Source organism: Coturnix japonica, chromosome 6 (genome assembly GCF_001577835.2).
Source record: "Coturnix japonica isolate 7356 chromosome 6, Coturnix japonica 2.1, whole genome shotgun sequence".
Lineage (NCBI taxonomy): Eukaryota > Metazoa > Chordata > Aves > Galliformes > Phasianidae > Coturnix > Coturnix japonica.
This window is the reverse complement of record NC_029521.1, coordinates 12,623,516-12,637,718: the sequence shown is the minus strand read 5'-3', so window position 1 is coordinate 12,637,718 and position 14,203 is coordinate 12,623,516. Positions and strand designations below refer to the sequence as shown.

At 36.1% G+C, this 14,203-nt stretch overlaps 1 protein-coding gene across 1 annotated transcript in view; it reads left to right on the top strand.

Moving 5' to 3' along the window:
- The window catches only part of KAT6B (lysine acetyltransferase 6B), an 84,893-nt gene that overhangs the window by 49,661 nt on the left and 21,029 nt on the right, over positions 1-14,203 (top strand). The window contains 6 exon segments of the mRNA XM_015866809.2: positions 1,803-2,185; positions 3,647-3,768; positions 5,375-5,490; positions 7,348-7,489; positions 10,537-10,698; positions 13,072-13,165. Of these exon segments, the coding sequence (XP_015722295.1) occupies positions 1,803-2,185; positions 3,647-3,768; positions 5,375-5,490; positions 7,348-7,489; positions 10,537-10,698; positions 13,072-13,165 (1,019 nt within the window).

The following is a 14,203-nucleotide window of genomic DNA, read 5'->3' as shown; positions in this document are numbered from 1 at the left end:
GTTAAGTTTTGATAATGGGATTCTGAGTTATGGCTTTTAACATACATGTTATGCTTAGTGTTGGATGATGATTACGAATGAGAAGATTTTCTTCTTTATCATGCAAGCCATGTACACACTTTAGTTTAGTACTTTGGGAAGGGATTTTTTTTAATAATAAATGTTTGCAGTACCATGAACGAACACATTTCTATTACTGCAATGTCTAATATACTTGAAATAACTTAATCGGAAAAATAATTGTTAAGAGAAAAGAGCAGTAAGTCCTGCTTGAAAGAGATAGTAGGATAGGCAGCAGTGTCATATATAAAAGTGAGTAGTTGCATAAAAAGTGGTAGAATTAGCAGCTTTTTTTTTACAATACAAACTATAGCTTTCCAGTCCTGGAATAACTTTCTGCCTATTGACTGTAGGAAACCCTTTACAGGCACTACTATAAAGGATTAACTAAAACCAGGTGTGTGTTAGCCTCTGGCATTGACAGTGATTAGCACATCTGGTAGTGAGAGTAAGTCTTGTTATGGACATAAGCTTGTGGGAGCAAAGGATTCAAAGGACTTAGAAGTTTTTTGGTTTGGTCCTTTCTTAGGAGCTACCCAAATTGAAGGATGTGTGAGTAGAAAAGGGGCTGTTTTCTTTAAGTGGTGGGCCATTGGAGTTCAGCACACCAGATGGTAGCCCTAGGCTGTTCGATCTCTAATTAGAAGTAACCTGTTGGAATTAATTACTTCAGCATCTCAATTAAGAAGGCAGAAATCTGTGGAAGAAAACTTTCCTCTGCAAAATAATTGAGCTAACTTCAAAGAGCAGGATGGAAAGCGGAAATGGAAGCATTTGATGCTGCTATATAGCTTTGTTTAGATTTGCCATTTGGTCTTACCTCCTGAATACCTACTTCTCTTACTCCAAATGTTTTTAAACTTTCAGTTTCTGTATACTTAAAATATACTATTCTACAGCATTTTCTTCAGTGGTGATCCTCCATCCCTTAGTTAGCAAGCAGTGCTAAACCTGTACTTCTTTAGTAAGTGTTGCCTTTAAACATGCACTTTTTCTTCGTAGCATTCACTACTCTTTCTAAACATCTTCCATGTTAGACTTGCTTAGTTTGTGGCTTTTCTACAAGCACAAATTTGTCTTACAGTTTTGCTCTCTTTGTGGTCATTTTGTTTTGTTTTTTTTTTAAACAAATTTGTTGTAGTGTTCTTTGTAAATAACCTCAATTTTCTTTTATGTCATAGGTAGTATTTTTTAATGTTAGAGTTGATTTATGTTATCAGATGAGCTTGGTAAAAATAGTAGTTTGAGAATTAACTGCATTGCTAACTAATAGACTTTTTTCTACAGTTCAAGCTAATGTTCTGATGGAATTAAGTGTTTTAATATGCAGTTTACAGTGGACACATGCATCTTTGTTTGTACAAAAGATTTGGTTGTGATGAAGCAGTTGCTGTGCTTAGACATGGTGCATTAACACTTCTCTAAAGATGTGCGTTCATTCCATGCATAAAAAGGATATGGGGAGGCTATATTCTTGGGAGATCTTACTATCTCAGTTGCTTCTATTTGTATGTGCTGTGTACTGCCTTTGAGGGGGAAAAAACAAACAAACAAAAAAAACAAACAAACAACACATTTGGATATTGTATCATAGTGTGAATTTTTTCCAAAGTGCAAATATCCCTCTACTTCTTACAGATTAAAAGCAATTACACAAGTAGTATGTATAAACTGTGCTACTATACGACCGTAGTTGTTATTTCTTAACGCTGATTTTGTCTGTTTTCCACGTTTTTGCATAGGTCTGTAACCAGTGATGAAGGATCCGTGAATGCATTCACAGGAAGGGGGTCACCTGGTAGGGGTCAAAAGACTAAAGTCTGTACCACACCTTCATCTGGTCATGCTGCATCTGTGAAGGATTCAAGCAGCAGATTGCCTGTTACAGACCCCACTCGGCCTGGTGCCACCACCAAAATCACCACCACCTCCACCTACATATCTGCCTCTACACTTAAAGTTAACAAGAAAACCAAAGGGCTTATTGATGGCCTTACTAAATTCTTTACCCCATCACCTGATGGTCGCAGATCACGAGGTGAAATAATAGACTTTTCAAAGCACTATCGTCCAAGGAAAAAGGTCTCTCAGAAACAGTCATGCACTTCTCTTGTGTTGGCTACAGGTACCACACAAAAGCTAAAACCTCCACCTTCTTCACTTCTACCCCCAACCCCCATCTCTGGTCAGAGCCCCACTTCGCAAAAATCTAGCACTTCCACTTCTTCTGATTCTCCCCAGAGTTCTTCCAGTCAGTCAAGTGCACCCTCCTTTAGTCGTCTTCCTAGTAACAGTCAGCTAAAGGGACTCTTTGATGGACTCTCTCATATCTGTGCTACTCAGGAACAGTTTCAAAACAAGGGACACCCAAGCTATGCACCACCCAAGCATATGCACTGTAAACCAGAATTATTTTCTACTTCAAAATCTGCTAGCCATTATTATAGAAGGAAAGAGGTTAGAAATAGATTTATTCCTCATGCCTGTCTCTCTGGATGGGGTTTGTCTAGAGGGCCTGCTTTTAAAGCAGTTGCTCACCTCAAGAGAACAACTTTACTTAAAAAGCACAGGATTCTAGGCAGATTAAAGTATAAAGTGACCCCTCAGATGGGGACCCCCTCAACAGGGAAGGGGAGCTGGGCAGACGGAAGAATTAAACCTGATCAGGATGATGGTAAGCAAAGGTCAAAGCGCCAACCAAACCTGTGTCCCGTCCAAAATCAGAATTCCTATTTTGTCACATAGGTCTTAGCTATTTCTCTTGTTCTTATTTCACTTTCATACAGAAGTGACAAAAACTTTGCCCTTTTATCTAATGCTGACTAAACCTCCAAAGTATTTTTTCTGACTAATACCACACCACCTTTTTATTATTTTTTTTGCATCTGTAGTGACATTAGGAGCCCCAAATGCCTTCATAATGTTGCTTATGGCTGTTTAGTACCGCATGAATAGCCACTTTTCATGCTATTTCCTTGTTCTTCACCTGCCCTTTCTCTGGCAGGGGTGCTGTCATTATGATTGTGTGCTGTCAGTGCTTATGATGATGGGCATTTCAGTTCATTTCCTTCTGCTCCATTGCTTTTTCATGAACAATTCCATCCTGTTATGGTCTCCACAACACTTGATCTGTACTGCTGTGAACTACCTTTGTTTTTTTTAATAATTACTTCTGTTTAAGAAAAAAATATACTGATAACATATGAATGTACACTCAGCTTAGCACTGGTCTCCAACTTTAAGGGCAACTTTTCCTCTTATTTTTATTATTGCCTTGTAGAATGCCTTAGAATTTATCAGCTCTAATGACAAAAATTCCTTTTCATGAGTTTCCAAATGAATTTAATAGAAGTAGGCTGTAAAGGCTTAGATAGACAAGCAGAAAGGCAAACAGGTACCAAAAATAGCTCATGCAACAGCAAGCTATGAAACCAGAAAGGGGAGAAGCCTTCATTTCTGTTATTCAGAATCCCAAATTTAGTTCAGTAGCTGTAACTGCTACATCCCTATTTAGGAGCATCACTTTGGTAAGGCATGTTTAATTTTCATGTCTGTGAATAAACTTTTCGCTGGTTTTAAATGACAGATACTGAAATCAAACTAAGCATCAAACAAGAAAATACAGATGTATATCTGGTGGGAAGCAAGGACACGGTTACGCAGGAGGATTTGGACGTATTTAAACAGGCTCGGGAACTTTCCCTGGAGGTAAGACTGCTTCATAAAATACAGTTATGTATATAAATTAAAACATGATTCATTTTTGTATTCGTCATACATCTTAATTTTCAATGGGTTCCTTTCCACCTACTGTGTCATGCTTGTAAATTGAGTTTTGGAGACACTCTGTGTGCAGTTGGTCTCCTAGATAGGAGACAAGGCACTGGAATGGGTCATTTGAGTGACACTTTTGAAAGATGTCCTTGGGCATTTTGGATACAGGACTATCACTGATTAAGTTCAGAGATTCAGCATAGCTGAAATCCTGGTGTGGACTGAGAAGATGATGTTCAGTAAGAATGTGCTTTGATTTTCCTGTGAAGAGAAAAGAGTCACATTGTAAAGTGAAGTCTGTCCCAGGAAGTGCTGTTTGGTAGAAACGAGGTGACCTCAGCAAGTCTGTAACTTTATTTTGATTCATCATTTATCACACTTTGGGTTTTAAAATAACATAGCTGACTTGTAGTAGCAAAAATGCTTGAGCTGAATTGTACTAATGCTGTTCATACCAACTGGTGGTGGTGTTCTTCTCTAAGGTATGTGCTTGTAATTTAAGCTTACTGAGATTGAGCTGGTTTTCTTACCATGGAATCTGGTCAGGGCTCCAGATTGTTTTCAATTTTTTTTTATTTTTTATTTTTTTGCATAGCAGTCTTTCGAATGTATTTGTCAGTGTAATGAGCAAACTGATAGATTTATATGTTGCAAGAAGCTCTTCACAACTCAATTATGAGGTGATTTTGCCCTTCAAGAATGTGTCTTTTGAGAACATGAGTCAGAAGGGAGGTGCATTCAACTGCTTTTTAGAAAATTGCATCATAAACCATTATATATAGTGACTACTAATGGAAGTCAATTATTTCCAGGTTAAAAATAAAAACTAGCATTACTGGATGTAGGTCAGTGCAATTAATTTATCATAGACTGAATTCAGAGTGTCAACAAATGTGAACCAAATTTGAACATTCAGCTTCATAATTAGTTTGTTTCCATTTGCTCATAGAAATGGTTCCTACCTCTTCCTCATTTCTGACATTCACATCTAATTAAAAGATGTGATGTGTTAAGATTTCTAAAATGGCTGGCAATTAAATTACTTTTTTTTTCAACTTTATTCTATTTTTGTACTTAGCTGTTGCATTAGAGTCTTGCTGATCAATTCTGATCAGCTGAACTTCAGTATGTTAGCTAAGATCAGTTTGTTTTAGTATACCACTGGCAGTTGTAAGATCAAGTTCCATGGTCTTCAGAAGGGTTTTGCTGATCCATTCTCCTTCCTTCTTTGTCGTGATAACAGCTTAGTTTGAATTAGAATGGTAGAAAAGTCGTCTCACAAAGTGCTGCAGGAAAAGAGGATTTGGGCAGTTGTGCCTCTTCTGGGCCATTCTTTATCTACTGCTTTTACTTCATGTTTGGCACAGTGAAAAGAATTGTCATCTCTTATGTCTCGCTGTTGGCAAACTCTCTTCTGTGTCCATCTGGGCTGGAAGAATTTAATGTATGAATATTGTCATACCTTCACTGGATGAAATTGATAGTAGGTTTCTGTTTGCTTTCTCTATAACTGGTATTTTGCTTTTCTTGCACCTGACAGAAAATTGGGTGTAAAAACACTGGTGAAACAAGTGGGCGATACCCTTCAGTGATTGAGTTTGGAAAATATGAGATCCAGACTTGGTACTCTTCACCTTACCCACAGGAATATGCAAGGTAGTGAGTTGTCAAGATCGTCATGTACTGTTGTCTATAATTACATAATGTACTTTCTTACTCTTCTGTAATTGTTTGTAATTTATTTGTATAACTTTTAAGAGAAATATGTTTTTGTAATTGCAAGAGAGGCTAAGAAGTTGCATTGTCTTTTTCTGGTTCTAATCAAAGATGCATTAAAAGTACTGATTTTATTTTTGTCACACAGTTTTACATAGGCTTTAGCTTTGCAGCATGTATTGCTATTTCTTTAAATACAAGTTGTAACCAGGTATGTCCAACTTGTGGCCGCTTAAAGCAATTCATTTTGTTTGCTATCTAGAAGTTGTTAACTTTCTTTTTGTCCTTTTTTATTTATTCATTTTTATGGCCTAGAAGTCTGTAAATGTTAGATAAATAAGTCAGGGTGGCACCTGGCACGTCAGACGAAGACGTGAACTAGTGTCTGTGCTTGGTAGACACCTGTTGATTTTCAGATGTGCTGAAAATACATTGTTTTTTTAATGAATCCATTGGAAATTTGCAGAATGGTATATTCATCAAGTGGTTTACTGCAGCAGGCAACCGAGTTATGTGCTCTGTTCCAAAAAGCCATTGCATGGCATTGGTGTAAGCTGCCTTTTCTCTTTTCTCTCTCATTCCTTGATGTTGCCCTGTTTCCACAGTGGGAATGAGGAACGTATTGTCAATTGATAATACAAAAACCATGGCCATAAAAAAAAAGATAAAAGTACATTTCTTTATTCTTATTACCAGTGCTTTTATAATGTTATTTATTATTTTATCTTTTTTATTTTAGTTTTTTTTTTAATCTCTCAATTTGTATCATGTTGTGTGTGAGATACCTGCACCATTAAGTAAATTAACACAAACAGAGGCATCATAATGGTCAGTCAATAGCATGAGACAGTAATGGGAGAGCATTTGTAGGAGACAGTGTGGTTCTTGGCCGTAAGTACAGTGGGATTACATAATGGAACAAACAGTTCAAACTATTTTTGTGTTGATAAGCTTTCTTAGAATCTCAGAATAGTGTAAACCATGGCTGTGATCCCAGGATGTGCTGGTAGCTTCTGAGCAGAGACTCTCCTCTACTCTAAAACTTTGTAGACTAATTTTTGCAGCAGCCTTCCAGGGCTCTAGTGATTTTTAAAACATACATTAGTAGCCATGGAACACTCTGTAAGGGGAGGTTTCTATGCAGAACACTTATCAGCATTGTCTAACACTGGTCCATGCGGGTTAGTTGTTTCTCACCCGAACTGAGTCCTCCATGGAGGAGTAGTCACCTAGTATGCATTGTGTCATGGAGATGTGTAAAATTCCATCACAAGTTGCTGCCCCATCTAAGTATTAGGAGTAGAATTGAGACAAAAATAATCTTTAACTTTTTCCTGCATCCAAAGTAAGGAAAATTGAAGGGAGTGACATTGCTTTGTACTCTGCTGTGTGTCCTTTTTGTGTTTATTGGAAGAAAAAGGGTGAAACTGGAGATAAAACTCCAGTCTGCCTGATGGAGGCTTGATGGAGATCACATCAAAAACTTCTGCAGAATGTGGGGAAGGGGAAATGACAGGTATCTGTGCTGCAAAACAGTTGACTGTAATCCAACTCTGTCAAATCAGTTTTACCATGGTTGTTCTCTCATTTTTCTTTTCTAATGGCTGATGTAAATATTTTATCATTCCCTGTAATGTGCTGGGTTTTTTTTATTATTATTATTTTAAGTAAACTTATGCAATATTTACTTGAGATGCTTTGCATTAAAATGGGGATGGGCTTGTCACTTTGTGATAACTTTTCTGTTTACAGGATTTCACTGTTTTTTTGTAAAATATCTTTCTAATCTTTATACAGACTACCAAAGCTTTACCTGTGTGAATTCTGTCTTAAATATATGAAAAGTAAAAACATTCTGCTAAGGCATTCAAAGAAGTGTGGCTGGTTTCATCCTCCAGCCAATGAAATCTACAGAAGAAATGACCTGTCAGTGTTTGAGGTAGGTGCATCAAAATCTTGATTTCTGAAGTGAAATTATTAGTAGACTTCACAGACTGGCTGTAGAATGATGGTGGTGGAAACTTCAGCATATTTGAACACTTCTTGCAGATTCTTATTACACTGCAGAAACAAGTCCATCTTCCCTGTTCTATTCCACCCTGTCATAGTCAGTCATGACTAATTTTCTTTACTTGTACTTTGTCAATTATTCAGCTTTTTAAGATATTTGAGTAGCATGTATTTGAGATAGGAACTGAAATGGAAGCCCTTAGACTGAATTATGTTTCCCTCTCAGCAGAAGTGCCTTTCACTCTTTCATTTCTGGCTATTTGAGCATTTTGAATGTAGACAGAGTACTAAAGATAATGTAGATAGTTCTGTATAAAAACATGCAGTGCTGTTTATCATATACTGTTCTTGAATTACAGATATGAGTTACTTAAGTGCTTTTGCCTTCCTTCTGGATGTTTGAGAATTAAATGTCCTGGTTGAATGATGGAGGTTCAGTCCAACTTCAGCCACAACAAACTGCCTTTAATTTAGAAATTACAGAATTGATCTAATGAGTGTATAGTCTTCTATAATCTAAATATTTTACTGGGAGACTTCTACTGTAAATATTTTTGAGTTTTTAAGAGTATCCTAGACAATAGAAACCTTTTATGAGATAACACGCCTGCAGTTATTAAAGCTGTGCATTCTCCTGTTGGCAGTTTCTCTATAATCATTACCAGTGGTGCTAACAGAACAGACTGTCAGGGGTGCTCTGACTTCTTTTGAGAGTTTTTCTAAACAGCTGTATTTGGATGTGCATGTTATGCTAAATTTTTTTTAATTGCAGGTGTTATGGATTCTACTTCAATTTTATGTTTTCATAATGTATAAATGTCTGTTTTGCTAGGTAATTGCCATTGTCTAATCAAACAATGGTAAATGTAGTTTTGGAGTTCTTAAATTAAAAAAAAAAATAAATCTTAATATTTGTGTAATTAACTTGTTTGGTTTTGTGCTATTAAAGAAAATAGCTATCTGCATCAAGATTGTTTCCTTCCTGAGTTGAGTAATTACTCCGAGTACTCTAAATGTGCCAGCAAAAGGCTTAAGTTATAACAGATTTAATTCTTTTTCTATTAAAAACCAGGCTTGTTCTGTCAGCCCAAAATAATTAGCCTTTTCTCTGCTAGTAGCTGTTAAGATCTGTGCAGCATACAACCATAGGCAAATTTTGCTTTTCAGTTTATTTTCATAAATAAAGTATGGGTAAGTCATGAATAAAAACTTGTTTAAAACAAAGTGAAATACATCTCTTAGTGGGGAGGAAACCACACATCCAAAAAACACATGGAAAACAAGGTGCATGTGAAAGAAATGTTCAGAATTTCTCTCTAATGCTCTTACCCCTTTCTCAGTTCCAGGTACTTCAGTAAACATATGAAGTAGTCTTTTTTATATTGAAGGTTAACGTGAACTATTATTCTGATAACTGTAGAAAATTACTCATCAGCCAATGTCCTTTCTCAAATGTACTTTCAGGAACTCTGTGTGCCCATTTTGTGTTTGACAGAATGAAGGGTTTCTGGTTCCCTTTGTGCTCTATGTTTTCTAGAGAGAGATAAATGAGTTTGGCATTTAAGACCTATGTACCTCTGCTAAGAGCATGACTTTGCCAGATTTGAGAGAAGGCTTTGACATAGTTTACTACTATGTTGTAGCCAAGAAACTTTGACAGATGCTTCCTTTTGAAGTTTTAGTTTTGTTTTTCTTCTTATTTGCATTTAAAGCTGAACAAGCTGGAGTTGCCTAGAATTCAAGGAGCTTTTTTTTTTTGCTTTTTTTTTTTTTTGTACAAATATTCTTGCTGAAAAAGATAGTTTATATAATTGTGTTTTCAAACTTTTGGCTTACCCACTGATGATTTTTTTACTTGGCGTTCTCCTTTACACACTTGCTACTGAGAGTGAAAAGAAGGGGAAAGGAAAAAGAAAATCTTTTGGACAATGGAGTGAGTTGTATGAGAGCTTAATCTAGTTGATAATGTTCTCAAGTGCTATATGCAAGTATATTCAGCTGCCTTCACTAGTTATAGATGTATATTAAATGTGTTGGCATTTTTTTCTTTTTAATTCAGATCACACAAGTATGTTACAGATGTGTCACTTTGAAGTATATACAAAAGGTTGAGATTTAATCACTGATAAATAGGTTTCTTACTAGAAGCAGAATAAAATGTGGTTTCTTTTTAGCACTGTGTGCGTACTGTTTGGCTGTCTCTGTGAATGAAATATAAATAGTGACTTTATCAAAGAACATCATTACAAGCAAACATTTCCATTAACATTATTTCAAAAAGTCTGTTGCCTTTGAACCTTCCTTTTCAGGGAGTAACTAATTGATCTAGGAAATCTGTATGTATGTCTGGCTTTTCTATAGCTGTCTGCATCACAGCTTGACTCTTTACACTCATAACATACCTAGACTAATTGTAGTACTTAGTCTCAAAATTTACTTCTCATGCTCAGTAGGGTTTGGTCTAGCACAGAGTTTTTACCTTGTTTTATTTATCTAAAACATGGCTGTGATTGATAACAAATTGGCAGCCCGTTCAATGGCCTAAACGCTTTAGTGATTCAACATAATGCACTTTATTGTTTTTTATTTTCGTGTGTGTGTTGGATGCCATAGCCTTTTAGCAAATCACAGTTCAATGTAGTTTTCAATAATACACTTCTGTTGTCTCCCAGTCTTGTTCACTCAGTTCCTGGAAGTAAGTTAAGGAGAGAAATCTGACTTAAGTAAGTTTGTTTAATAAAGCCAGATCCTGAGATGATATATATATACGTGTAAAGTAATCAGGACAAGCTGGAATGTTCTTATTGAACAAGAAGAGGGAATATCTCTCCTGAACCTTATTTTTTAATGTTTTTTTTCCTTCCTGCTATGGTGATCTTTTTCATGTTTCTGCCTAGCACATGAGTGATTCAGGAAGCTATTTTGTTGTAATGTGTTGATGGCTTTGGAAGTAACTGCATTTGTCTTGCTTTTTAGGTTGATGGAAACGTGAGCAAAATTTATTGTCAGAATCTTTGTTTGTTAGCTAAGCTCTTTCTGGACCACAAAACCTTGTATTATGATGTTGAACCATTCCTCTTCTATGTTCTTACAAAAAATGATGAGAAAGGATGCCATTTAGTTGGATATTTCTCTAAGGTAAAATAAAAAATTGTATTTTAAAACATTTCTAATTTCTCATTATCCTTAATATTGTGTCAACAGCAAAGAAGAAATTGATTCAGAAACTTAAAATGCTCTGTGTAAATCTGAAATGGAGCGTAATTGGTCTCAAAAGTACTAGTACTGTCTTTTCTCAGAGACTGATGCAAGCTTAGAAATTGTATGTACATTCAGCTATGCATATTTTTTTTCAGGATGTGTTGTGGTTTGTAGTTGTACAACTGGAAATTAAATCTTTTTCTTCCCCTATCGGATTTGCCATTGTCTACTAAGTCTAACATCAGAAAGTGCTGGTTGTTTGGAATTATGTTGATTCCCATGTGTTTTTATGGCTTTGCTGCTAGCAGTTCAGCTTGCCTAGTCAGACATGAATGCCCACCTGTGTTCATCTTTGTTTCTGTCTCGTGTAGAGTCCAGTCTAGTACAGAACATAAGAACACGAGGCCTAACTTGATTGTGGATATCTTCCTTAGAGTAGGTGTCTTTTCTTGTGACACCACTTTGAATTTTAAAGCGGTATTTGCTGCTATAGACACAAATAGTACTCCTGTGGATTGTCTTGACAAATGGTAACAAACATAGTAGTGAAAGATAGTTAGGTATGCTTGCAACAAGAAGAGCTTCTCAACTTGCCTGGAAGAAATTTGATTACTTGGTGTATAGTTAGAAAATCCATACTTCTTGTCTCTAGTATCACCACCTCCTTCAGTGTATTATTTCCTTTCTTTAAGATTAGATTAGAATTTTATTTTTTATTTTTATTTTAAGAAGTCTAAAAATTGTGTCAGAGTGCCTGCATACTGCATGGTGATCTGTTGGGATGTCTTGCGGCCTTTCAAATTGTAGGTCTTCCTGAATTGTTACTTGCTGAAGTAACAATTTGTAGGTACAGTTTACACACTCCTCTGTCAGCTGTACATACAGCTTGTGAGGTCCGGACAGGTCAGCTCTGATACTGGCAAATATTTCCTAGTAGTCTTAGGTACTGCATGTGTCCAGATGAATCTCTCCTGATATTTCTTCAGACATTCAGCAAGAATAGATTTTGTTCTCCTACTCTACCCTGTCTATTCATTAGTTTTGGTGACTGCCAAGTTTTTGCTATCATAATTCAAGACAAAACTTTACCATCTTGAATTCCTCTTCAGTAATGAAATTATTTGCATGTGCCCACTCTTTTTCAAGTGTGTGTTTGTCTGTATGTTCCTTCTGGGAAAAACAATGTTGCTTTTCTTCCCTGAGTCCAAATGTATTGGCAGGATGTGTACTTAATACTTTCAACAGTCCTGAGAGCTTGGGATCCTGAACAGAGTTTGTAAGCTTGTCTAGAGAAAGTAATACTTTCAGATTCATTTTACCATAGAAAATAAAAAAGCTTCTAAAATAAATCATTTGTATCTAATTTCATACCCAAAGGGATGTTGGTTTCCAAACCTGCTGGAATGTGGTCCTGTCAGTGTGATTGCTAATCTGATGTCATCTTTTGAGTGGAGCCTGAAATAATAGGTGGTATCTTGAGCTACCTGTGTGCTTGCACTGACTTCTTCTTTATCTTTAGTTGATATGGTCTTCCTCAAAGCTACTAAGTGATGATTTCTTGTTTTCTCTGTAACCTCTTAAAGGCTGCAAGGGTTTAGGACTTTCTTTTCATCAATAAGGTCTAAAGAACGTAAAACCTAAAAACTATATTGTTAGAAAAGCTTTCTGGTTATAATTCTTCCTTCCATTGCGTTTAGCAGCTGGTGTAATACTTGCCTGCATTGTCTTAATGTCATATGACTTCATTTTCTCTGAAAGAGCTTTGAATTTTAAGCATTCTGCCATCATTTGGGTTCAGGTGAGAAGCTTTTAGCTCTGAAAATGTTAGTACAGCTTGGTTCTGTGGATAATAGGGTGTTCTCCTTGCCACTTTTCACTTCAAGACAACAAAAACATGGAAGCCAGTAAGCAGTTAGTGTAGTCACTGCAGGAAATATAACTTCAACTTGCATATGGATATTATTTTCCCCTTTTATATCCTTGAGAGAGAGGTCAGTGAAGCATGAAAATATTTTCCTCTTCTCTATCCTCCTCCTTTACAGTGCTTAACCTTCATTATGCTGTTTAGACAGCGTATCTAATTTTCAAGGTGCTGAGTAGCTAACTAGTAAAAATAAATATTTTGAAGGGTATGTTTGATTGATACTTCCTTCTTATAATTAAATATTAACATTGAATTTCTCGACTTTGGTACTGACCTCAAGCATCTGTTCACCTTATTGGGATATTTTGAAAGGATAGTGGCAGGTGCAGGCAATTGCCCACTTCAGCAGTGCTTTGACATACTTGATCTGTTTCTCCTTCCCTCAGGAAAAGCTTTGCCAGCAGAAGTACAATGTCTCCTGCATAATGATCATGCCCCAATACCAAAGGCAAGGATTTGGAAGGTTTCTCATTGATTTCAGTAAGTGAAGTGTTTTATTTACATTTGTGATCTAGGGAGCTGTTGATTGTTATGAGAAACTGTAATATGTGCAACTTTATTTAACTTGCTTTGTTGTTTTTATCAATAGACAATGTGATTTGTGTTTATATTTGCATAGGATAGGAAAGCTCCCTGAAGTGAAAAACTTAGCGCTGCTCTGTTATGGTGCTCCAGGAGATTGAGAATGGATCTCTCAGCAGTAATATTAGCTCACAAAGCTATTACCCTGAATGAATTGTCTAAATTACTTTCCATTTTGCCTTGCTCATTAGTAGAAGAGGTAATTATTCGTGATTAAGGCTTAAGAAGATGTTAGTCCAAGGCATTTTCTACAATTTAATATTTCCAACTTTTATGTTCTTTAGCTAAAAGAACTGTTTGAGCTGAAGAATTGCTACATAGAAGGAATGTTTTTTGGTTTTTGCCTTAAAATACATCGTTTCTTAGTGGAAATGGTTACAAAGAAGTTCAGGTGTTCATATATGTTCTACAGCTTTGTTTTGCTGTGGTTTTTTTGACCAGTTAGAAAGTTTGAGGAACAGTTGTTGAAGTATAGATTTATCTCTCAAATCTTAAAGCAGTGATGAAACTCTAAGCAAAATTGTCGAAGGAATCTTCTCAGCTAAATGTCCTCAGGGCTACATATTACAACATTTTATTGTAATTTAAAGGGAGGATGATGCATTCTGTATGTAGTGAGAGAAGTGGTGAATCTGTTTTTCACTGTTATTTAGGATTTTTAAGGCACCATAGGGTTATGTGACAACAGAGAAAGTTAAGAAAATAAGATTCCTGCCCAAAAGGTGTGTGCTAGAACAAATAAAATGCAAATTAAAATACATTGCAATATAACAGCAGGACAAAGGAAATAATTTCTAACTGTAGTTTTCAAGTTCTGGGTCTTAAGTATGCTACCCAGCTTGACTATGTTAGTGTTAATGAAGATACTTAGTATGTTTCTTAATTCAATGGTTTTTTAAACAGTCTTCACTATACCCTTGTGAGTTAGGTAAGGCT